Source organism: Vigna unguiculata, chromosome 1 (genome assembly GCF_004118075.2).
Source record: "Vigna unguiculata cultivar IT97K-499-35 chromosome 1, ASM411807v1, whole genome shotgun sequence".
Classification (NCBI taxonomy): Eukaryota; Viridiplantae; Streptophyta; class Magnoliopsida; order Fabales; family Fabaceae; genus Vigna; species Vigna unguiculata.
In genome coordinates, this window is record NC_040279.1 from 36,194,469 (window position 1) to 36,219,537 (window position 25,069).

A 25,069-nucleotide genomic window follows, 5' to 3' on the forward strand; every position below is an offset into this window, starting at 1 on the left:
ATTATTTAATATTAAAATATATTTTTAAATATGATGAAAATTAAAATATTTTAATTAATAATAATTCGGTAAATTAAATTATTATATTTGAACGAAATATTAAAGAAAAATCAATTTAAATTGAATGTATTTTAATTTTTCTCTCTTCATATCCAATATTATTACAATTTATAAATTTTAAATGAATCTTAATATTACATCTTACTTTTATATCATTCCGACTAAAATCAAATCTAACTAAGTTCCATCTTAATTAATAAAACTTTGATTGAATGAGAAGAAAGTAAAAAAAAAAAAAAAAACTAGTTAACAACAAATAAGTACAAAACAAGTAGAAGAGAATAAATGATTTCAAGTTCTTACATATTTTAAAATAAATTAAAATTCTATTTTTAAAAATACTTTCATAAATTTATAAAGTTTTAATTTCATTTAAAACTATTTAAATAATATATTTTGTTATAAGATATTTTAAAGTAAATCATGTTACTGGTTGTTATTTTAAGGAAGGACATTTAAGTATAGATAAAACACAAATGATAACTTCTAAATGAGTATTGCAAGAGGATAATCGTATTTTAATCAATTTTTTTATCCATTTTTAACTTATTTTTTAATTATTATTAGATTATCATATCACTAAAAGAAATTAAAATAAATAATTTAATAATAATTGAAATAATAAATTAAAAATGATAAAAATAAAGGGTTAAAATATAATATCCATTACTAAATTACTTTAAATAATAGATACAAATGTTTATACGATAATAAAAATAGAAAGATGTATTTATGATAATAATAATAATAATAATAATAATAATAATAATAATAATAATAATAATAATAATAATAATAATAATAAAAAGTGATAGAATGGAAATTGGGCACAGCGTATAAAAGGGCAGCCCGCCAGCCCCAATTATCAACGAACCAGTACTTACTCCACTTGCACCTCACTGTTGAGCGAGGCAAGCCAACCAACCATGGCAGGCATTCGAATGATAGGTAACTAACACGCTTCCGCACTTTGCTTTCGATTCAGATTTTAACTCAAATGAACTAACAATTTATTTTCTCTCCAACGAACTCAAATCCAGATATAGCCGTCAATTTCACCGGTGAGGCATTTCATCAAACATTTTATGTTCTTCATTCGTATATTCTCTATCTAATTCCAAAAACTGCAGACGGCATGTTCAAGGGAATATACCATGGCAAGCAATGTCACGTCTCCGATATTGCAACCGTTTTGAACAGGGCTTGGGCTGCTGGTGTTACCCGAATTATTGTAATGTGCCGCATTTCTCAACCAACCTTTCTGTAATGTCAAGTTTTATTACGAATGTTAGTTTTGCTTTAATCATTATTTGATCAAATTAAGAGAAATTCAGATTTATGAAATTGAAAGTTGAAGAAGATATTATATGTTTCAATTGGGACAAGGAGAGATGCTTTGGGTATTTTAAAGCTGTTGATTGGACAAAGGATTTTTCGACACCATTTTGATAACATACAATATGAACTGTGTTTATGTTTGAATAGTTTATGGTTAGTTAGGACTTGCTTTTTGTGTTGCAGGTAACTGGTGGGTCTCTTGAAGAATCAAGGGAAGCGCTCGCTATTGCAGAAACAGATGGTTTGTTTTATTAACATTGCTTTCTCTTGATGACTTTCAAGTGAAGAATGTGGACTTTCACTAATTTGATGATTTATTGATCAAGTATAGGAAGACTTTTCTGCACCGTTGGTGTGCATCCAACACGATGCAAGGTTGTTTTTCACCTTTAGGAACTCTTCTGTGGAAGTGTTTGTAAACTTGACTTAGTGTATTGGTTCAGGAATTTGAGGAGAGTGGAGATCCAGAAAAGCATTTTCAAGCTCTTTTGTCCTTGGCTAAAGACGGAATTCAGAAAGGAAAGGTATGGTTATACATTTGTGGTAAGACAACTATCAAACATCTCTAACTTTTAACTAGATATCTCAGATCTTCATAGTTGAATTCCGTCTCATTTGTAGTAAACATGCTCACTAAACATTGTCATTGTGTATGTTATTCTCATATAGTTGCAGGACTTGTGTTCTATTCTAGTTCAGAAACTACCCAAGTATTTAGAAATAACTGTCATATTATTTTTACTTTTCTTCATATGCAAGGTGGTTGCTATTGGAGAATGTGGATTGGACTATGATAGGCTTCATTTTTGCCCAGCAGAGATTCAAAAGAAGTATGCATTCTCACCATAGTCTCAATTAGATATGCGTCCAATTCTTTTTCTCTTTTATTGATTTTTGTAATATATTAAAATCATGAACAAATCATATATTTTTTTTTATCTGTGAAAGCAAGGTATTTCGAGAAGCAATTTGAATTAGCATATATCACAAAACTGCCTATGTTTTTGCACATGCGAGAAGCTGCTGCAGATTTCTGTGAAATAGTGGAGAAAAATAAGGACAGGTGCGATTGCTGGATCTCAAGGTTTTGAAATTAATAATGTTCTAATCCCGCTGCTTTAGTTTATTTTGTGGTTAGCTTATCATTCTATTTATATTGTGAAGATGAATTTAATATTGAGAGTTGACGGTACCATTCCCATCCTAGGCTGTTGTATTTCTGCTTTCAATTTCAGGAATGAAGGGGAAAATAGATATAAACGGTTTAAGATCCCCTTATAGGCAACTTGCAACATTGAGGCCTTTGACAAACATGATACAAACATTATTCGCAAAAAAATAAGAAATAACATTGAATTTTTTTTTATCTTGTTTACCCATATTTTTGAGCTTAATATACGTCAGAGCATGTGTTTTATTCTATAGCTTGTATTTTATAAGATAAGCAATTCAAAATGTAAATTGTACTAACCATTTTTACTTGTACATCAGGTTCACCGCCGGAGTCACCCATTCATTTACTGGTAGTATGGATGATAGCATTAAGCTTCTCTCATTTGATAAAATGTATATAGGTAAGTCCACCTTTTGAAGGATTATTTTTGACCAATTTGAAGTTACCTTGATATGTCTGATACTGATATTAGGCTTTTCCTTTTCAAAGATAGGATTTTATTGTTCTAATTGCAATTTTGTTGAGATAAAAAGATGAATATACCTTGAGAAAGATTTCTGTTTTCACATCATTGGTTCTGATATTTGGATACTAAAAAAAGAAAAGGAAACATAAAAATAAACGTAAAAAGTGCAATGTGTAAAGGCTAATTACGTATTTCTGTGGAGGATATTGGTGTGTTTAACTTTCCTTGGTTAAAAGTTGCACAAAATTTCTGTTTCAGATATTGGATTGTGATGATTGAGTGATTGAGTACTAGAAATCCAATTAAATCTCATCAATATTACCTTGGTTCTGTGGCAGGCATAAATGGGTGCTCTCTGAAGACAACTGAGAACCTTGATGTTGTTAAGGGTATACCTATTGAGAGAATGATGATTGAGACAGACTCACCATACTGTGAAATCAAGAATACTCATGCAGGAATTGGTTTTGTTAAATCTACATGGCCTTCTAAGAAGAAAGAGAAGTATGATCCGGAGTGCATTGTTAAAGGCCGTAATGAACCTTGTTTAGTTAAGTAAGTGGCATGGTTTTGTTTAAGCTGGCTTGTGACAACTTCCTAGTTTATTAACTGCTTCAATATGGCTTTGGTACCATAGTCGCAAGGAATATCTTCTATTGAATGTAACTGTAGTTAGGAAATCAATATTCAAGTTTGCTAGAATTGAAACCCTCGGCATGATTTGCTAGTTTTGTCCTTCTTGTTACGTTAAGACTATCCTATACTTAAAACTAAATGAATTTAACATTATGCATAGAATTATACCTCTTCTTCAAATAATCATGATTGCAATTTTCCAGGCAAGTTCTTGAAGTTGTCGCTGGCTGTAAAGGCATCAATGACGTGGCTAACCTCAGCAGAACAATATACCATAACACTTGCAGGTAACATAGCTTGTCTCTAGACTTGGGTCTGTTACTGATGGAAGTAAGAACTTGTGGAATTACTAGCCTTTGATCATGCACAGATACAACTGTATCAGATATGACTCATCTAATACACCAATATGTCAATTCTTGAAAAGTATAGGATATGATATGTATAGTACTTCGTATTGAAAATAATCAAATTAAGAGATACTTCTTAAACATGGTAAATATAAAATAAAAATTGTAAATAAATGTCTTCCGAAAATCCAAACAAAAAATACTTATACATTACCAACTATAAAACAGAAATTATAAGTAATTTCTTAATTTCCAGAAATAGAATAGTATCAATTTTATTTTCTCGTTGAGCATCATCTAGAAAGGGGATAACTTCTGTAATTATCTCTGGTTCTTCAAGAAACAAAGATTCCATTTCAAGATTTCTAGCAGCATCAAAGTTATGTCGTGTGTATCCATCCATGACTCCACCAGTGTCCAATGTCTCAGTACTTCCATGAACGTATAATTCATCTTTTCAAAATAAAAATGCTTATAAACCAATTTTATGATTTAACTTGTTTCTTTTGCAATGGCAGAATGAAGTATGTTGTTAATTTGAGATTTTTGAATATGTATTCTAAACTTTACATCTCTTAAGAATTGATATATCATCGTATTAAATATATATAGGGAAAGTTCTAGCAATACTCTCTAACATGCACACTTGTGTAGTTAAAAAAATTTACAATCGCAAAAGTTGGGAGAGAGAATCATTAAATGTGGGATGAGACCCATCAAAACTCATGATTTCAATAATTTCCAGTAAATGGGAGATGGCATATTCAAAAGATTGTGTTAGAGAGTATGTTGTTGGTATTTCATTGTGTATTGTATCTGATGCTCATATTGTATGCGAATGGTAATCATAGGAAGAAGGTGGAAATAAAAATCTAGGTCATCCATTTACATTAGACTTGGCCAAATTTGTCTCGGTCGATTGATCTCATGCATATTTTTCTTTTTCAAAAAATTGAACTTAACTTATTGCTAAGTTGTTAGATGGTTAAAGTCTTGATTGATGGGAAGCGTCTCGGACAAGTACTAGAATACCATCTACTGATTTTGAATGCCATGCTGCTTGCCTAATTTGCTCGTGACTCGTTGCCATATGGACTATCTATGTTGTTATTCTGTTGGATGTGCGTGTGCATGTGTATATTTTCGTAATATGCGCTGTGGAGCTCCAATAAAAATATTGCTTTGCAGGATTTTTTTCCCTCATGACTTGGATTCTGCAGCTGATGCTCTACTAGCTGGCGGCAATTCTTCTTAAACAGACCTGCTAGTAACTTGACCTTTGCTTTTCTTCGGAGCTGTTTGGTAACCCATATCTGCATTTTTCTTGAGAAAGCTAAGTGTCCTTGAAATTCCAGTCCTCTTTGGGAAGTGACAAATCAGAACTGATTCCCAGAGGTCGATCTGATGAGAGTGTATGACAAATTATTGCATTCTATTTTAATGAGCTTATAATCTGAAGAAAGAAACTATGGTACTAAACCAGAAGCCAATTGGATTCTATATGCCGTATGTAGTGGATATGTTTTTATTGGATTTCATGTCAAGAAGTAAATCAATCGAGGCTGATTAGGCTGATTGGTGGTGGGTCTGCAGTCCCCTAAGTGCTGCCTCCAAACATTTTTGTTGCTTTTCATTTTTTTTAAAGTCAGTATGAGTTCAACTGCTCAAGCCTGGTGTAAGATGATGCAACAGTCACTGTCATCGTCATACCATGTTTTGTTTCAAAAAGTTATTAAATTAACTAAGCATAAAACCTGTTGTTGACAATGATGGAGTTTCGTCTGAAAATGTGATATCGAGCAGAGCTATCAAGAGGGAATGAATCAGTATCAGATTAGAAAAATCTTGCTTAAAACGAATCACATCATTTTTTTATCTGCTTCCTGTATCGCACAATCTCAATGGATTTAGGTTGAATCGCTTTAAAAAATAAGTTTAAAAGTTGTACTTTTATTTAAACATACGTATGTATTATAATTATAATTTCTATTTGTAGTCATTATATCTAAAATCAAAATTAATTTTATTAATGTTACTAAAATTTTAAAATATATAATAATTTTAATTTTTCTTTTAATTGTTTTTACTGCTTAAAAAGGTCAAAATCTTGATTCAAATGCAGGACTGTATATCATATTTAAAAGTAACAGTCCATTGAGAATTCGGGTCAATTAGGTTATTTGTTTTGAACAAATCCATTTATCATCTTTAATAGCTTTAATATCAAGTATTTTATTTTTCATTTGGATTTATACATTTATATATAAATTTTACTACAGTTGATTATAAAGTTTACCCTAAAGAAGTTGCGAATCATTCTCATGCCAAACATCTGGGTTACTTGGTAATCATCAGTCTTGGTGCTATAAAAAATTATGAACAAAGTAATGACGATATAGAAATAACTTGAATTAATCACTTGCTTTAAATGGAAGCTGGTGCGAAGAGTTATTGCCTTTAACATTCGGAGCCAAGATGCTTTCCTGCTTTCAGCTAGCACTCGTAGCGAATTAGTGGCTCTAATCTGTCGCCTTGGCTTCCATGTTAAACAGTTTAGGACTTAAAAAAGAATTCGCTTGAATAAATTATTAGTTGACCAAACTCTGAAAGCTAGACTTTCATAATTACAAACTGTATAATTAACATGGACCCCCATACCATACACATATGATCGTTACTCGTTCAATAAAAAATACATTTCACAACTGCCTGAGGATCTACTTACTTCATACCGATATGACTGGCAAATTGACAGGAAATTTGCCGAGTGAATTTTGCGGGCAAAATTTTGATCGATTAAATTTCCTTATGTTCTGGCACTCGAGACCAATTCCGAGCTTTCAACATTGATTCCTGAATCTTCCCCGATTACTGGTGGAGATGATGCTGTCCTAGTTTCAGCCATATTCAACCGCAAAGGGCGACCTTGTACTTCCTGAAAAACGTATCATTACATCAGAAGGATGAAGTTGAAATTGCAAAATTGATGTACCGAAAATGTTCTTACCAGACCATTCATGAAGTCCAAGGCAGCTGCTGCAGACTCGGCAGTGGTAAAAGAAACAAAGCCGAAACCTCGAGATCTTCCACTGTCCTTCTCATAGACGACCTTGGCACTCAATACACCTGGCTGCTCAGCAAAAGCTTCTCTAAGACTCTGTGAGTTCACTCCCCACCCAAGGTTTCCACAATATATCTTGTAAGGGCTGTCTACAAAGCCTCTGTTGTTGTTCCTCACTCTTGCCGCCATTACCAATCTTTCCCCACCTTTCGGTACCTCTGGGAAGTTCACCTTTGCAGTCCTACCACCAACTTGCTGCTCAACCAAACACTAATCAATGATATGGAATGACAAAAGGATAATACAACTCCTCTACTGCAAGAATAAAATTGGATGACAAAAAGCATATGCAAATATAGGGGATAATGTTGCAACAGGTTAAACAAGGTATAGGAAAATGCCATTATGTCCATTACGTTAGCATAATATCATATTAAGAGCATAATTTCATGTGATTCTGTAACTTCTCTTCTAGATTAATATGAATATGAGGAGCATAATTCTGTGATTCTGTAACCTCTCTTCTAGATTAATATGAAATGGCAAGGTTTGAAAAATTATTCCATTAGTAAATATGTCTGTCATGCTATAACATTTATGCAATTATAGATTATTGTAATATTAGACTAACATATTGGTCTCTTCTTCAACCCTTTGTTAATATAGGTACCTCTAAAATATGTAACTCTTTTTGTAGAAGGTTAGAGTACTCCAAGTACTCTATTTTCTTTAATTTATTCATTTTTTTCTGATAAAAAAAATCAATATTAGCATTCAGGTCATAATTATATTAGAAAGATCAGATGTGATCAAAGCTTTTAATAAAATAATTTGAGTATTGCTTTTTATAAGGATGCAAGAGCTAATACCAACTCAGCAATTCTAATGATACACTCTCACTAACACTCTTTGCAGCATATTTTCACCTATTGATTGTAATTCAAGTGTTCGCTAGTTTGGGAATGAAACCTGCTAAATGGAGAATAAGACCTACATGAATTGGAGTGTAGAGGGTGTTTTACTAGCATCTTTCAATAACAAAATTATATAGCAGGTAATGTACTGAAACTTACAGAGCCATCAAACATTCGAATTGCCTCTTTAGCATCTTCTACGCTTGCCATTGTAACAAATGCGAATCCCCTGCTTCTACTCGTGACACGATCATACACAATCTATAAAATTGAATCAAAAGAAACATGGTACGGACCAGCATTAGATTGCACCATAAATACCTTAAAACCATCGATCAAGGAGAAAAATAAGCACAAAGGATGAAAAAAAGGGACAATAAAAATGGTGAAAAGAGGAAACCTCAACAGACAGCACGGTGCCAGCTTCTCCAAAGAGCTCTTCCAATTGGGAATTAGTAATTGAATATGGCAAGTTTCCAATATAGAGCCTCCCGGCCTCGTTATCGTTCGAGTCTGAAACCTTTTGCTCTGCCTCTTGTTCTGTTTTTTCAGAGGTTTCTGTTACCGGTTCGTCTTGTCGGGACTCTGTGATGTCTTGACCCACTTCCGACCCATCGAAGGTGGCGGACGGTGGGGACAGACGATGAAGTGGGAGAAATGAAAGACTGAAATTTTGGGACTTGTGGTTAAGATTGAGTGGTTTTTGGAAAATGGGTCTCTGAGGGAAGTTGGAGGTGCGTGAAATGGAAGAGTGGGTGAGGGAAAGGTTGTATATTCTGTTGCAGATAGAAGAGGAAAAAGAAGCTGCAGCAGCCATTTAGTGTGTGAGAGAGAAAAATGGTTGCTTTTTCAGAATTGAGTATGGAATTGGAAGTGAAGTGACACCTATTGTTATTCCTGCAGAGTTACTTAGCAGGATAAGATTCCTTTGCTTGGGGACACTTCCAGATGTTACTCTCACTTCCTTTCATCCATTTTTTTTTTCTTTTTTAATTTTTTACTTCAAAATTAAAATAAAGATCCCTGTTTCCATTTTGCATGGTTTCGTTATTGTGGAATATTCAATGTTTTTATGAAATTAGTTTCCGAATTGATTTAGGTATTTCTTTGAAAAATGTAATATGTCAGTACTATAGTTCAAGTTTTATGCATCAATTATCATTCATTTTTATACTTTTGACTAATAAAATTTTTTTGAATTTCTTTGTAATATAATTACTATAAAAATAATAGAATTATGAAAAATTTAAAATTTGAACAATATATGGCCTTTGATAGATAATCTTAGTAGTTGGATGTAATGGTTGAAAACAAATTTAAATATGAAATAATAAATATTATGACAATTAGCTGATAAATTAAAACAATAAAGCACGAATAGTTCAAATCTCAAAGGAAGTTGTGGGAGTAATTTGTTTGGCGGGTGCGTAGGAGGTGGTGATTTAGCAAAGGAAAACTATTTTTTAGCAAAGTCTGAACTATTACGTCCCCAAAATTAGAAAGTCAAAATTCCAGCTAAATTTCCTTAAACTAAAAATCATTACAAGAATGAAAATCGAATTAAACTGAGCAAAACACAAGTTTTACTGTTGCATCTAACAAGCCATGTTTCTTTCTCTTCTCAAAGGAAATCTTGAAACACTGAACCGAACCAGAAGTCACGATGGAAATTTTATCACAACACCAGTGCCTTGTTTTAACAAAGACCACAGGTCAAAGTTCTGCAAATACATAGTTCCTAAATACAAAATACAAAGTACAAAACCAAGTTTAGACTTGGCAGAAACACACATAACTAGAGTTTCATGGTTTTATTTTCACACAAAGACACACAGTTGTCTTCTCCATCAGGGTATGAAGTCTTTAGTTTGTAGCATGCCAAAGACACTCTACTCCCATGCACAAAGACAAATTAGTACAGGTACATTGAGCCAAGGATGAGTTGCCTAAATGAGCCAAGGATGGATTGCCAAAGTATATGAGCCAAGGATGGATTGCCTAGACCAGATGTTAGGACGATCCTACACAACGAAACTTGTCACAGTCAACACACCCAACTGAAACAAAGCTTCTTCATCTGGTCTCATGAAGGATGGGTTTGATGCAGCACTGAACCAAACCCACCCTTCTTTCTTTTTCTGTCAGACTTTAAGGTTGCAGCAGTTTCCTGCTGCTGCAGCCCATTTGGGGGGTATGATCATTCCACGCCCACCATCTATCATGTCTACAAGAGTGTGGACAGAAGATCCAAAATGATTGAGGGAAAATCTGTGCGAATACATGCTAGTCACTTCTGAGCCAGAAATATTTGGACTGCTGCCATTAGTCTCTTTTGATGAATTCAAAGTTCCAGCCTCAGACTGAAGGAATTCAGAACTCTGAGAACCACCGGAATGAAATTGTTCACCAACAGTTTCATGCACTTCATTGTCAGTTTTGCCATTTCCATTACCAGATTTCCTGGTGTTCAAGAAGCGACCTCCACATCCTCTTGGTCGCCGCATTGCATGGAGATGGCGTGATTCATGCATATAAGGCTGTAAGACAGATTTACTAATCAAATAACTACAGAAACACCTTAAGGGTTACTGTGATACAAAGTCACGTAAGGTTCATCTTATGATATAAACTGATAAATAGTCAAATCCAATCGAATGGTAGGTTTTGAACTGTGAATCATAACATTTGAAAAATTATGATAGCTGCAGAATGTACCTAACAAATGCTCTATATATGGCCTTTGTTACTTAAAAGAAACAATTCATCACTTTCTACAAAAGTTAGGCCAGCGACCCTATCATAAGTCATATCTACTTTGTTTCAAGGCCAGTGAGGCTGAGGCTAAAAAATGTTGATTATTAGTATAAGATGAAAAAATATTTGTGTTACCTTGCGACGTTTAGTCAATTTGTGATGAAGTACAGCTTTGGCACGGGACTGCCTACGCCTAATGATTCCATGGTACTGCTTAGCATTTACGTAAATTGGTCCATCATCAGATGTCATGTTAAGTGGCAGCATTATACGTCCCTGAATTGTTGCAGATGATTTAGAAAACAGAGAAAGATTACACTATACTACCAAATGAAAACTAAAGGCAAGATCAAGATGAGAGTATAAAGAAGGTTGCTGAAGTAAAAGACAGACCGAAATTTGAGGTGCATAAGCTGAGAAGAGCCCATAAAATTGATCCGTATAAGGATATTTTGCACATATCTACAAAGGGAAGGATACCAAGCAGAAGCAAAATATGTTTAATCACACAAATAAGAAATGCTAAAATATCAAAGTGAGAGAAGATTTTACCATGGGCTGACTAAATCCTATCTCAAAACGAGAGTGAGAGTCAGCTAGTGATGGCTGCAGTGATATGGTTGTCTGAAGCGTTTGCGCATCATCTGACATTTTACAATCATCTGAGGAAGAAACGTCTTAATGGTTACCCAAAGGAAAGTTTATGTGTCAAGTACACAAAACACTGTCACTTCTAACAAATGAAAAACAAAAAGCAGAGTAGTTTTCTAAACAATCACTGGAGTCCGTGATATAATTTTAGTTTCAGAATTTAAGCCACAAAAATCCAGTTTCAAGCGCGTTGGAAGCTAGCACATGCACCTAAAAGGATACGGACTTATAAGGTGAGAATTGTACATGGGGTAGTCTGTTAGCGACCTGATATCCGGTGAAACAAAATATTTAAAGAAAACTCGTTAGGATCTAACTTGGCTTTGATACCATATTAGAAGTGGGTTTTAAGCCTAACTCAACCCCACAGAACCAGCTTGTAAGGTGAGATTGTACCCACTTATATATTGTAAATTGGATTTTTCTCTAGTCGATGTGGGACTTCCAACGGTGTATGAAAAGTCTGAGTTGATATATCTTATTGATGGTCTTCCTTTTCAACCCATATCAGCTAAACATATTGACTATCTTAGCTTACGAAATACAACAGCAATCTCTTGAGGTTCCTGTGGAAAGCGGTTTACTCAAAATTGAAGCTAATTAAGTACTGAAATACTGTACACAATCTTTTTCAAATCAATGGTTTGTTCCCACTGTTAAATGTTAAAACCATTTGAGAAAATCCCTACAGTTTTCCAACAATGGTAATCAACCATGTCAATTGGGTTTATTCCTTATTTCGAGTGAAACTATTGAACTGCAGTGTGAACCATTTTGCATTATTAGAATATTATAAGGGGCTTTTTAAAGGAATTTGGACTGTAAAAAGCTTAATTGAGTTCGGAGAGATACTATATACTATACTACGGAGACGGTGTGAGTACGTTAACCTTTTTATTTCATTGAGAATAGGGGTAAACTCTAAAGTCTCGTCTGCAATGTTTTCAGTGAAGCAATTTTCTATTTTAATTTCACCAGTTCAAATCAATAAGCAAAACTCACCACACTCTAACGTTAGTAAATCAAGAAGAAAAATTAAGTTGAAGTCCTTAGATCTTTCAAATGTATAATTTATTTCCTTGTGGTGATCCTGACCCACCATTCTGAACATCAAGCTTCCTTTGTTTGCATCCAAAGTCTAAGAAGAAAAGAATAACTTTTTGCTTTTTCTTTGATTTCTCAGACTATGTGCAATAAAGTATGTGTTTGTACATTTTGAGGAATCAAACCTTATTAGAAATATTTGGTAGATTGACACGTTGAATGAATTTTCAACATTTTTCATAAACACTCTCCTAAACTGATATATGCAGCTCCTCTCCCTTTAGATTTTCCCAGCATAGTTATGATATCATTAACTTTTCCTTTATCATGACAATCATCTCCCAAAATGTTATCGCAAAAAGATGCACAGGAACTAGCTGTAGTGATATATATATATATCTCTGTGTGTTACTCAGAACTCCATCAACAGTTAATAATTCGAATTACTATTTTGGTGAAAACACATGTAACTAAATTACAGCCACAATTAAATACCTGGAAAGATGGTAAACTGAGTTGTGTGTCCTTTGCCCAACACTTGTTCAGCTCCTCTTGCAGAAGGCTTATTGGCAGCATGATGGTTTATGCAGTTCGGAAGCTCCAATGAAAAGGGTTTCATTTGGCCACAAGACTCACCCCATGAACACCTTGAGATCCAAAACCACCCCACCAGGGTCCTGAACCTGCAGATGACAAGGCCCCCACAAAATTCGCGGCATTTCCTTCATGTTCTTTCAGATAAACAGTTTGCATCGCCATATGCGCCCCCACAAGATGATTTCTAAGTTAATCGTATTGGTGTGTAGAAAAAAACAAAAAAAACAAAAACTTCCTGTAAGCAAGGATGGAACAACAACCAATAATAAGGCCAAGGGGAAGATACAAATATACAGTTTCCAAAAATCTCAAATTTTCCAAGAGAGAAATCGAAAAAGAGGGAGAATCAGTACATAAATAGCATGTACCTCAGAGTTATATTCAGTCTTCAGCATAAACATCAACAGAGAGAGGAGCTGAATTGAAATATACATCAAAAAACAATTTCAATTTCCATGCCTTACCAATAATCAAGTATAATACTAATAACACAAAAAAAAAAAGAGTTAATCAGAGTATTCTAGAAAGCCATGGCAATAATAACAGAAGACTTTAGAGGTTGAAAGGGGACACAAAAGTGAAGATAATTAGAAGAAGACAAAAGTAAGATGGGAATTACAATCAAGAAAAGCACATCCCAACAACTATCCCAACAGAAAAGTACAAACAATAAACCAGATATGAGCATACATACGAAGTATATACATAAACCAACAGACCCAGAAACCGAAGTTCTGAGTTTCCCACAAGAAGAAGCAAAAACAAAAGACAGAGACAGACCAAGAAACAGAAAAGTGAAGTTGACAATAACCGTTAAGTCCAAGAAGTAGAAGAAAGAAAAGGGAGAGACTAACGTGTGAAACTCAGTGGTTATAGAGAGTGAAGAGGGAGTAACAACAGGGAATCCTACGCAGAAATAGAGGCAACCCCATTAGGTTGGAGCGATGTCGGCAGAATATGAAGCAGAAAAGCACAGAAAGGAGAGAGAAAGTGGAAGTGAAGGGAAAGAAAGGAGATGAAAGCGTACAAGTGTAATGGAAAATAAGACGCCAATGAGCTTCGGTTTTCATGCACACCAAGGTCCCTCCACCACCTCCTTTTAGTACTATGTGACCCCTTCTTTAATATTATTATATTTTTCAATGAATTATAACATCACTAACTGCCACTGATCTTTTGTAGTATCTTACATTGATTATACATGCTTTTCTACCTCACTCTCCTCTTCATCTCTCAGTTTCCAAAACCCAAAATAGAATGGTGCAAATCAAGAAGATGGTGGCAATATTTTAAGCACCACCCTCTCCATTTGTGGCAATGTCCCTTCATTTAATATTCTGAGTAATGCAAGTTGAGGAGGCAATGTGGTCCTGTTTGTTGAGTGTCTTGAGTTGTGAATTAGGGTGTGGTTTGGCCCATTAGATGATGAGAGGGGTGGGTAGCATTATACTATTTTAGTTACACACACACATACATACCCTTTGATTGCACCATTTTCGTATTCACAAAATTTGGTTGCTCAAGAAAATTGTCTAGAGTGAACAGAATTGTTGTTTCCAACACTCAAAAAGTTTAACCGTTCACGCCCTTTGAAAATCAAATTGACTTAACTACCTTAAAGTTATCTATCACTTTCGTTTCTTGCACTACTTTTATGCATATCTGTGGGACACTCTCAATCACCCTTTTCTGCTCTTAAAAACACTTGTTTTCTTTATAACATAACCATTATTTTACTCATACATGCACTCTGTCGTATTTTCTTAAATGTTGGTCATCTTTCTAGAATCACTTCAAAATATTAAGAATCTAATTCAAAATTTAATGGTGCCAGTGAAGCAACTTAAATAAATGATACATAAATATGTTTTCATGATTTCACAACATTCAAAGTTAAATAAAATATTTATTATATTAAAATATTAAAATATACGTGATGGAAGAAATCATATAACATTTATGTAACTTTTATTAAATCTTACGTTGTTTAAATGTTTAATTGGATTTTTCTTTTCCAAAACTAACTCTTAGATTATAAATTCCCTCCACATAAATCTTATTTACAGTAAACTATGTTAATATAATATTCTTTTATATTTCGCTTTTGTGTATTAAAATCAACATAATGTATACTTTTCAAAATACACTAAAAAATTGATAATTTTAATATTTTGTTATTATCGATCAATTTTATAATTTAGCGTGAATAGTCATGTTAATATAAAAATTATAATTAAATAGTTAGGTTAACAAAATTTACTTTTTATATAACATTATTAATAATATAATATTTGATAGAAGTTATATCAATGTAATTTGAGTTTTTGTATTCTATTACTTCGATTTAAATTTTATTGTTATTAAATAATAATATTTATTAATATTAACAAGTCCATATAAATGAACAAGTCAAATAAGTTTCTAAAATCTCTTAAAGTTACCAATGCTAATTGGTACTTTACAAAAAATAATGAGATTTTTATACCAAATATTTATTAAATATGTAAATTTATTTATGATACTTTTGAATTAAAGTTATTGACACAGTAATATCAGTTATAACATCTCATTTTAACATTTTAAAATTAATAAAATAAAACGTTTTTCCATAATATTCAAAATAGTTAATTCAGTGTATAAAATATATTAATAGAATCTTACCAAAAATTAGGACTATGAAAATATATCATTGATATACTCAAATTAAACCAACAAGCTTTATATAAAAACTAACCAATACTAAAATTTTCTGAGATCTCTCACTACTCTAACTGATAACTCCTCATCTTCCATATGTGTCTCTAAACCTATATCTTCATATGCTCACATCAATAAGGTGATCATCGCAAAAGAAGAAAACAAAACCAAATAACACAATCACAAAACAAGATAAGCTAATGTATCAAAAAAATATTCATATATAAAAATATTCATATATATATATATATATAATTAACTCATGCCAAAAGCATTCAAACACAGTATAAATCATATCACTACCTAAATTCATCCAATAGTTGACAAGAAACTCAATTATCTGGATACATGTTCTTGATATAAAATTCATTAAAAATGTGCACCGGTGATGGTTCGTAGACTCTTCAAAGTCTAGCCTCAATACACAAGGTTAATCATGTTCACACCTAAGGCCTAATACGTCCCAAGACTAGGATCTCCTGCTACTCTCACCACATAACTCATTCTACTCTATGAGTGTGAATGATTATTAGAGTTTAAGGTATATTCCTTACTGACATCTACTATATCAAGGCATACACTATCAATATCATAACCAAGAATTCCCTTCAAGCATCATAACTTCACATGTTCACACATCATTCCATACCAATTATCATCATTCATACCCACAACAATGTTTTCACCTCAAATTATAATAATAAAAGTCATAGAATATGCTTATAACCAAACGATAGATCATTTAAACTAACTAAACATGAAAACAAACAATTAAGGGCATCTGGCATTTGTCTCGTAAAAACGAACATCAGCATGCCACCGCTGAGCGTCTTAAAGCTAAAATGCTCCCATACCTATAGTGGTCACCAACGCTCAATGCCACTTGGCCAACGCTCAATGTCAATCACCTCGAAAAAATGTGGCACTCAACAGTGAATCTGTCGCTCAACGCCACATTATATGACAACACTTTTTGTGAATTTGGGGATTTTAGACCTGTTTCCTTATTCAAAATGGTACTCTTCTCTTATAATCTTCTTTCCTTATTCAAATTGGTACTCTTCTCTTATGATCTTGGTTCAAAATGGTTTTAAAACATTATAGTTGGTACCAATTTGATTAAAGATTCAAAATTCTAATTTCTCCCGATCATCACTAAATCAAACAACAACATTTCATCATTTATCAAACAATCTAAAATACTGAAATCATACATACCAACAAGTTTTACCATACAACTCATTTTCATCACCAAATCACCATCAAACACAGGCATGCAAAAATATCAAAACATATCAAATTCATGCATATAGGTAACAACAAGCTTCCCTTACCTATTATCTAGCTTAAACAAATTTAAAAACACCAAACTGTTTCAAACTCGACTGGATGTTCTATCTACACATAGAAACATCACAAGAACGATCAGGACATACTATTGTGTCACTGATCAACAAAGTCTAATATAAAAGACTAAAAGCACACATGCAAGTGAAAAAAGTCTCATATGCAACAGAAAACAGAAGAAAACTGAGAAAAAGGGATTGAAACTTACTTACACGAACAGAGAAACTGATTGGTCCAAATTGAAGAGTTCGCCACAAGGAACACTCATACGGTCTCAGATATAAAATCAAGTGTGATGAGAATCCTTAGAGAGAAGTCAAATAACTCTAAAAAAGTAGTTTAAGAAAATTATATGTTTTAAAACAATAAAACTCGTTTATAACAAAACTATTTATACTAAAATATTTTAATATTTAAATAATTGAGTTTCTTATCACTTTTAAAATATTATGTTCTATGATTTTGCATTTGACAGTGCATCATGCTAGCATATCTCGAAATATCTCATTTTTATCTTTATCTTAGAAAAAAATGAATTAAGTTTAAAAACATTGGTTCAATCTAAGCTTTTCTTTTACTGATTTGACAAAATCTTGGTCTATGTTTTTAGAAATAACATAGAGATGAGTGGATAAAACTTCGATTTCAGCGATGAAACCAGATGGTTCAGAAATGGCATGGTACAAAGAGTGTGTACATTAAAAAAAGAAAACATTCACACATCTAGAAATCCACCTACAACGCGAACAAGGCATAATCCTATTTATACTGAATATTCTTCCACTTTTCTCGTCTCTTTGGATTTAGCTTTCACCATAACAACTTCGTACCAGCATTGTTACATTTTCAATAGATTTTTAGATAGAAACTATTGCAATTTGCTTAGCTGGCACTGCTGAAAAAAACCACCAATTATTCATATTTGATTTTGTTGACGTTCTTATCAGGATTTCATGATTAAGTGGTGATGATGAATATTTGACTATTGCCACTGTTAGTTCTTAAAACACTCAATCCGTAATCTCCTTTTGTTTAAGTACATGAAGTTTTATAGTATTAAAATATGTTAAAGGGAAAATAAAGGGTTTATAAATAGTGAAGAGTTGTGTGAAGAAGCCATTTGAATCTTAGGCACATGTGTAGATTCTGTTCCCTGCACCTTATTCAACTTCATTTTCATTAGCCGGCTATATTTTTTTGTTTTTAACATGTTTCATGAAAACATGTTTTCTATTTAAGGTAACTGTTACTTAGCAAGACCTTCTTTTTCATCTCCCTTTCTTACTTTTCCCCTTCTTTTATGATAAGAGCCTTGTCAACAAATAATTGCACACTATTTAAGTGCACCACTCACTAAAAAGACACATGTTAAGAGAAGCGGAAAGGAGGGAAAAACCATAGAGAAAACAAGTACATAGGAAAGGACCACAAATTAATACCTTTTGTTGGGGCTTCTCTCACTTCCCCTCCCTATAAGAATATTCACTTATTACTATGTCGATTGTTTCTGATTTGTTTTTGTTTGCTGTTTTAGAATGAAAGTGCTCAAGGAGTCCAAAAACTATTTTTACAAAATATGTACACGTTAGAGTATCTAAAGAAAAAAAACAAGGGACTCAATCTTGAGGAGAGATTATCGAAAATAGTCTAAATGTGAGTCAAAAGTCCTACATTAGATATAATAGACAAAGTTAAACACTGTATAAGAATAAATGTCTATAACATTATTGTCTTAAGGTTTTTGTGTAAAATTAGTGTTAAAGGTCTTGTATATGTGTAAGACTAATGTCATATAATTCTATAGAATCACAATCTCTCAATAACTATGACTGTAAACCATATATATGAAAAGATATAACCCGTCAAAATGAATGATTTTGATATATTTAAACATAACTTTTGTTTAATTAAGAAAGATTGAATTGTCGTAAGTCATTCTTAAAAATATGATTAGTCTACATTATTTTTTTTTATTATTATCATGTTTAAAAAACAAGTGAGTTTATTGTAGTATTATTGGTCTAAATAAGCTCATTAATAGTTAACTTTTTCTAATATTATAATGTAAAGTAAGCATAATATTATATATATATATATTACGGGTGGCAATGCGGGCTGCCTGCCCCGTTTAGGCCCGACCTGGCCCGCATACTCCTTGGTCCGCGGGTCCGCGGGTCCGCGGGTCCGCGGGTCCGCGGGGCGGCCCGCTTTTTTATTTTTTTTTATTTTTATGATAAAACTTTCAATGTTTAAAAATTGAGAAACTTTAAGAAGTTCACAAAATTAAGTAAAGACTTTGGGAAATTAGATGATAAATTGATAATTTAACATTTTCATCATATTCATACTATGACATCCACAATGTATTCTTTAAATTTTAGCACATGAAAAATTACATAATACTTGTCTTTTTCAGTTATACAAGAATTTGAAACGTTAATGCAAGAGTCCATAAAAGAAGTAATTAATATATACAAGTGCAAGTTTTTTTTTTTAATTTTATGCAGGCTTAGGGCCATCCCGCGCGAGCTAGCCCGAGCCGGCTTATGCAGGCCGGACCCGCACGGGCCTGCGGGATCACTACCTTGGCCCAGCCCGCGTTTTTTCTGCGGGCCAAGCCTAATTGTCATCCCTATATATATATATATATATATATATATATATATATGTATAATTATGCATGTATTTATAATATAATAAATTCCATATTTCGAAACCTATTTCTATAAACTTTTTAATTAAGATAAATTTTATCTTTTAATAATTTTGCAAATTCTACGTTAGCTCATCATACTCAATGATTAAGAAAAATAAATAAATAAGTAACGTTAACGCATTACAGAAAATTTAAAATAATAATATCAATATTTTATTATTTATATTTACTTAAATAGAATAGTTTGATTATTTATTTTTTTAATAGTATAAAATTTAACTATTTTTTTATCAAATAAGCTTTCATAAAAGTTTAGAGGTGACTTATTTTTCAAAAATATGCTGTGAAAGTTCGATAATGTAGGAAGTGTTATAAATTTATACTGTGTTCATTTGAAAGTATTTACTATTTAAAGGTATGAGAGAGGAATGATTTGAGAGTAACTTAAGTTTTTGAGAGATAGAAAGAAATTAAGGGATTCAGAGATTCCATTATTTTTTCATTTTCTCTCACATACAAATATTTGAAAGTAATTTGTGTAAGATTATCATAATATACCCTCCATTATTTGTTTTTTTGTTTTTTTAACTCAAGTGGATTCGCGCCCATGTTTTCTTAGTTTATGTACATTAATGACGCAAATCATCACTAATAATTTGCATAATTATGATAATAATATAAAAATATAACTTTTAAAATTATGCTTACAACAATAATTAATATTCCAAATTTCTAAATTGTTTACAAAAAAAATTTAAATATATTGTATTTTATTATGTTTTTATTAAAATAATTATTTTTTTCATATTTATTCATTTAAATATTTTTATAAAATAAATCCAACTCATCTAAATATAATTTTAGATCACCTTCAATATCAAGGACAATTTGATAATCTTGTTTTCTTTCAATTAAACTTAATTTTTAATTTATCACATCAATCAAATCACTTATAGTCTTTCCTTCTAAATTTACTCACTTTCATTTTTAAATTCCTTCAAAAAAACAACACAACCCTTATCTCTAATTCACTCAAATCTATCATATTTCCTCCCTAAGGGTGTGTTCCTTTGTGTAGATGGATATAGGGGAGAGTGTGAAGATGAATTTGTGTAGATTTAGGTGGATGGATATTTGTGTTTTTTTGAGTGGATTTAGAGGGTAAAGTGAGTGAATTTGGAGATAATTTTTATAAAAGTTAGTGAAAGATTTGATTGATGTGATAGATAAAATTATATGTTAAAATAGATATATTTATTAAGTTACCATAATACTCTTGTGTAAAAAAGAGAATGATTTTGTAATTTGATGTTATAAAAATAATTATAATTAATTAATACGAATTAAAAAAATATTAAAATTATATAAAATTTTAAAATAAAATAAAAATTAAATTTTTATGAATGTAAAAAAAATATATAATTAAACTTTTTAAGAAATTATATAATTAAATTTTAAACTAAAGTTAAATAATGTTAAAAAAGTTAAAAAAAATTTAAAAGAAAAGTCAAAAGAAGTTAAGAAAAAGGTAAAAAAAAAAAAAAAAAAAAAAACCAACGACACCGGTGTTGTAACCGGTGTCGCCCTTTTAGAAACAAGGCACCGGTTACGTAACCGGTGCCATCACTCCATGAACACAGCACCACACCGGTGCCACCGGTGCCAACCCACAGCAGAACACCTCACCACCACCGCACCGCCACTGAACACCTCACTCACCACCCTCACTTGTGCCATCCGCTCACCACCCAGGCTGCACCAACACTGCCAACACCGGTGCCCACACCGATGCATTCAGAAACTCCAAGCTGCGAGGGCACCGGTGCCTCCCTCACCACCCTCACAACCATTATCACCACTCACTCCACCTACAACACCACTCACTCCACCACCCTGCTGACCGCCCTCCCGCAAGACAACACACCACCACACCCCAAATAACTCACATGTCGGAGCTTCACAAAACCTCTGCTTCACAAAACCAAACAGCCAAACCAAACAGCCCTTGGAGCCTTGGAGCAGTTCGTTGTGTGCACCAGTTTAAATCGTGCTGGAAGAAGAATAAATTCGGGAATCTTTCAGGAGGTGCAGGAATCTTTCAGGAATCATTTCAGCAAAACGAATATTGTCATGTGCGTGCATGTCAAAAGCGAGGGCAAAATGGAGAAATAACCCTCTTTATTCTGTAATCTTCTCATAAAAGGGTGGATGGAAAAACCCGCACATCTCTTAAATATGGGCTCTCTAATCAGTTTCAATTCATACAATGGAACACAATAAATTTAACAATCCACGCTCCCTAATTCATTTTAGTAGTACCATCCTCACAAACGAACAGGCCCTAAATCAATCTTCACAAATAAACTTAGGAGTGTTCCTTTTTGAAGATTAATTTGTAATTATCTTCACTTGTAAAGTAATACTTCTCTTAAGAACATGTCATTATTATTTTTTTTATAAGAGATTTTCCATTAACTTCACCTTATCTTTACTTTGTAACTAACTGAACATGTATAATACATGTAATTCTTAAAGAATAATGACCATATAATCATGAGTAAATTTATTTAAGAATAACTTGATGCATTATTGTCATTCCCATATTATTATATTAAAGAACAACTAGACACGATCTAAACTTTATGGTAAATTAGTTTAAATTTATTGTCGTTTTTCTCTTTCTCGAATATTAAGGATTAAGCAATTTATTAATCATTACAAAAAATATCATAAGTTTTACCCAACTCTTATATAAAGTCAACATATTACATTTTACACGCTCTTTCTTTTCTTCTTTTTTTTCTTGACCATCCTGTTTATGCTTTTATGTTCCAGATTCAAATTCATATTACTTTAATTAGTTTATCTTAATGGAATAGTGTTATAAAACGAGAGGAGAGATAAATATCTTAACCTCTATATTCGAAATATGACTTTAGAGTGATTCATTACATCTATGATATTCAAATATATTTACAAAATACAATGATAATCAGACAAGGTTTTATCATGTTCTATAGTTAACTTGTTTTCGATTAAGTCGATATTATGCTACATATTTGAAAAGAAAATGTAAGAAATCATTATAAAAAATGAAAAGTTAATTTAAGCGTTATTATTTTTAATTTAATAAGACTTTTTGTGGGAATAAAAAATTGGGATACTTATATATCATTTTAAGGAAGTTGTAAATTTATTCTTGTAAAATTTTATGGTAAGATTTATAATTTTGTTATATATTGAATAAAATAAAATATTTATGTTGAATATTTAAAATATATCACTTATAAATTTTAGATTTTTTTGGGTGACTTTATTTGTGCTAATAAAAGAAATTGTTTATATTGCGTAATATAAATGTAAAATTATTATAATTAACAATTATATAATATCTTAAATAACATCTTAGAATTATGGTTAATCATATAAGGGAAGAATATGTATATTTTCTTTAGACTTTATCCTTTAATACGCAGAACCTCATTGATCAGTTTTTCAAAAAATTACTTCAAAACATAATATATAAAAACATAAAGAATTAATCCAAAATTTTAAAATAATAAATTTATAATTTTTTTTCTTGTATAATATTTAACTTTTTTTTAATTTTTATTCACTTAGACTTAAATTTAAAATTTTAACATTAAATAGATGATTCAGTTCTTTAGACTCATTATCTCACTATTTCTCTTGTAAATTTACAATAAAAAAAACATACAGAGAGACATTATCAATATTCTACTAAACTAAACCTGTCAAATAACAATCATTATCAAAAGAATTATTTCATCAACCCAATCATTATTTATTTATTTTTGAATTGATCCTTTAATTAAGAAATAACTTGTGTATCACACGAAAAAAAAATGATTATATCAAAGATAAAATCTCAAATAATCCATTCACCGTACATATATAGTTGAAGATAAGATCCAACGAGCCAATGATGAAACCTCGGGAACTTAATGTCCAATAATAATAAAAATAAAAATAAAAACAAATTACATCACAACACAATACCTATCTACACAATCGTGAAAATGTAAGAAGATCTAACCAAACAAAAACTGGGACAGAAACAACCATGCATGCTCTGCTTTCAATCACTAATAAAATGCACTTTACGAAAAAAAAATAGTCCAATCACGTCGTTGCTAATAATTTTCTGCAAGCATCGTTTGAAAGAAATTTTATTTTCTTTTAATACGGGATTTAATAATGGGAAAAAGCTTAAGAAAATTAAGATGCATGCTTGTGATTTTTATTTATTTATTTTGGATGAGTTCTTATGATTATCACTGGAGTTGGATAGCTTTTGGATAGGATTTGTGGTGTTATGCACATAATTAAAATACAACACTCGTGGAATTGATCAAAATGCTGTTCCCCTTTTCCATATTAGTGTAATCGTCTTTTGGAACGTTTAAATAGTGTTTTACCCAAAAAAAAAAAGAAGACAAAACGCTAGTGTGTACGGGTTATTATAATATCACTACACTCAAAGTTGAATTTGTCCAAAACAAATAAACCTAATTACATATTTTATCATTTAATTTCAAAAGCACTAAAACGATGCTGCTTTTAATGTATATTGTTAAAAATTTAAATATTTATAAGTGAGAAAATGATAATAGGAAAGAAAAGTGTGGAATAAAAAAAAATGGGCGTGGATAGGAGAAGAAGAGTTGATGAAGTAGAGATGTGTGTGCAATAAGTTTAGAGAAAGAAGTGATTGCGTTGTTAGATCCAATAAATCCAATACTGAACCAAACCAAGAACATTTGCATGAATATATTATTATATTTTGATTATTTAGGAAGATCTAGTAGATCTTTTACTTATGATGAAAAGGCAATTATAGAGTACAACACCCAATCACAGTATCCCAAGTGCCCCACGACAAAAAACGAATATTCATCAATCCAGTAATTAGAGGAATCCAAATCCGCCTTAACCTCAACCTTTTCATTTATTATAAAGTAAGTATTTAAACTCTCGTAAATAATGTATTATTCACACTTAACACTGTATTACAACCGTCAAAATGGATAATCTGGTCTAATTCGGTTTATTTTGACTTGATTTATTATGAGTTGATCATTTAGTGAATCAATCCAATTCGACTTACTTTTTAATGAGTCAAAAAAATTCGAATCCAAGTTCAGCCCACCACAGGTTGGCGGGTTAAACAGGTTAGCTCACAGATTCACTTAATTAAATAAAATACAATTTTTTTTATTTTCTTAAGTCAAAATTAAATTATAATTCTAATTAAAATCTAAATAAATTTTAATACAATCCAAAATAAAAAAAAGTACAAATTA

The 25,069-nt window shown here is 31.8% G+C and overlaps 3 protein-coding genes across 4 annotated transcripts; 1 reads left to right on the plus strand and 2 right to left on the minus strand.

The window, feature by feature from the left end:
- The first annotated feature begins 925 nt into the window (after nucleotides 1-925).
- LOC114175783 (putative deoxyribonuclease TATDN1) lies at nucleotides 926-5,791 on the plus strand. Its single transcript, XM_028060585.1, has 12 exons — nucleotides 926-1,008; nucleotides 1,101-1,121; nucleotides 1,191-1,291; nucleotides 1,582-1,639; nucleotides 1,730-1,773; nucleotides 1,842-1,922; nucleotides 2,158-2,228; nucleotides 2,351-2,461; nucleotides 2,890-2,972; nucleotides 3,377-3,593; nucleotides 3,878-3,961; nucleotides 5,213-5,791. Exons 1-12 carry the CDS (start codon nucleotides 987-989, stop codon nucleotides 5,277-5,279), a joined length of 960 nt encoding a protein of 319 aa, XP_027916386.1. The 5' UTR covers nucleotides 926-986; the 3' UTR covers nucleotides 5,280-5,791.
- Nucleotides 5,792-6,576: 785 nt separating this feature from the next.
- On the minus strand, nucleotides 6,577-8,916 carry LOC114178593 (33 kDa ribonucleoprotein, chloroplastic). 2 transcript variants are annotated; one of them, XM_028064606.1, is made up of 4 exons: nucleotides 8,400-8,916; nucleotides 8,159-8,260; nucleotides 7,037-7,340; nucleotides 6,577-6,959 (listed from the first exon to the last, which is right to left on the minus strand). In XM_028064606.1, the coding sequence occupies exons 1-4, from the start codon at nucleotides 8,814-8,816 to the stop codon at nucleotides 6,922-6,924; spliced, it is 861 nt and encodes a 286-aa protein (XP_027920407.1). In that variant the 5' UTR covers nucleotides 8,817-8,916; the 3' UTR covers nucleotides 6,577-6,921. The 2 variants fall into 2 exon arrangements, with proteins under 2 accessions (XP_027920407.1, XP_027920399.1); XM_028064598.1 differs by having other exon boundaries at nucleotides 7,032-7,340; nucleotides 8,400-8,912.
- Nucleotides 8,917-9,524: 608 nt separating this feature from the next.
- LOC114178583 (nuclear transcription factor Y subunit A-10-like) lies at nucleotides 9,525-13,248 on the minus strand. Its single transcript, XM_028064586.1, is given in 6 exon segments — nucleotides 9,525-10,536; nucleotides 10,889-11,029; nucleotides 11,147-11,215; nucleotides 11,306-11,415; nucleotides 12,944-13,087; nucleotides 13,090-13,248. Coding segments are annotated over 6 exon segments (978 nt in total). The 5' UTR covers nucleotides 13,208-13,248; the 3' UTR covers nucleotides 9,525-10,140.
- Nucleotides 13,249-25,069: the final 11,821 nt, after the last annotated feature.

What these genes read in the sequence shown, in the direction of transcription:
- LOC114175783 (XM_028060585.1), top strand. Translation starts at nt 987, where the DNA reads ATGGCAGGCATTCGAATGATAG. An exon ending in CCAGCAGAGATTCAAAAGAA is followed by an intron (nt 2,229 to 2,350) that starts GTATGCATTCTC and finishes TGTGAAAGCAAG; the next exon opens with GTATTTCGAGAAGCAATTTG. An exon ending in ATTTGATAAAATGTATATAG is followed by an intron (nt 2,973 to 3,376) that starts GTAAGTCCACCT and finishes GTTCTGTGGCAG; the next exon opens with GCATAAATGGGTGCTCTCTG.
- LOC114178593 (XM_028064598.1), bottom strand. Translation starts at nt 8,816, where the DNA reads ATGGCTGCTGCAGCTTCTTTTTCCTCTTCTATCTGCAACAGAATATAC. An exon ending in GCACCGTGCTGTCTGTTGAG is followed by an intron (nt 8,261 to 8,399) that starts GTTTCCTCTTTT and finishes TCAATTTTATAG; the next exon opens with ATTGTGTATGATCGTGTCAC. An exon ending in TTCGAATGTTTGATGGCTCT is followed by an intron (nt 7,341 to 8,158) that starts GTAAGTTTCAGT and finishes TTGGTTGAGCAG; the next exon opens with CAAGTTGGTGGTAGGACTGC.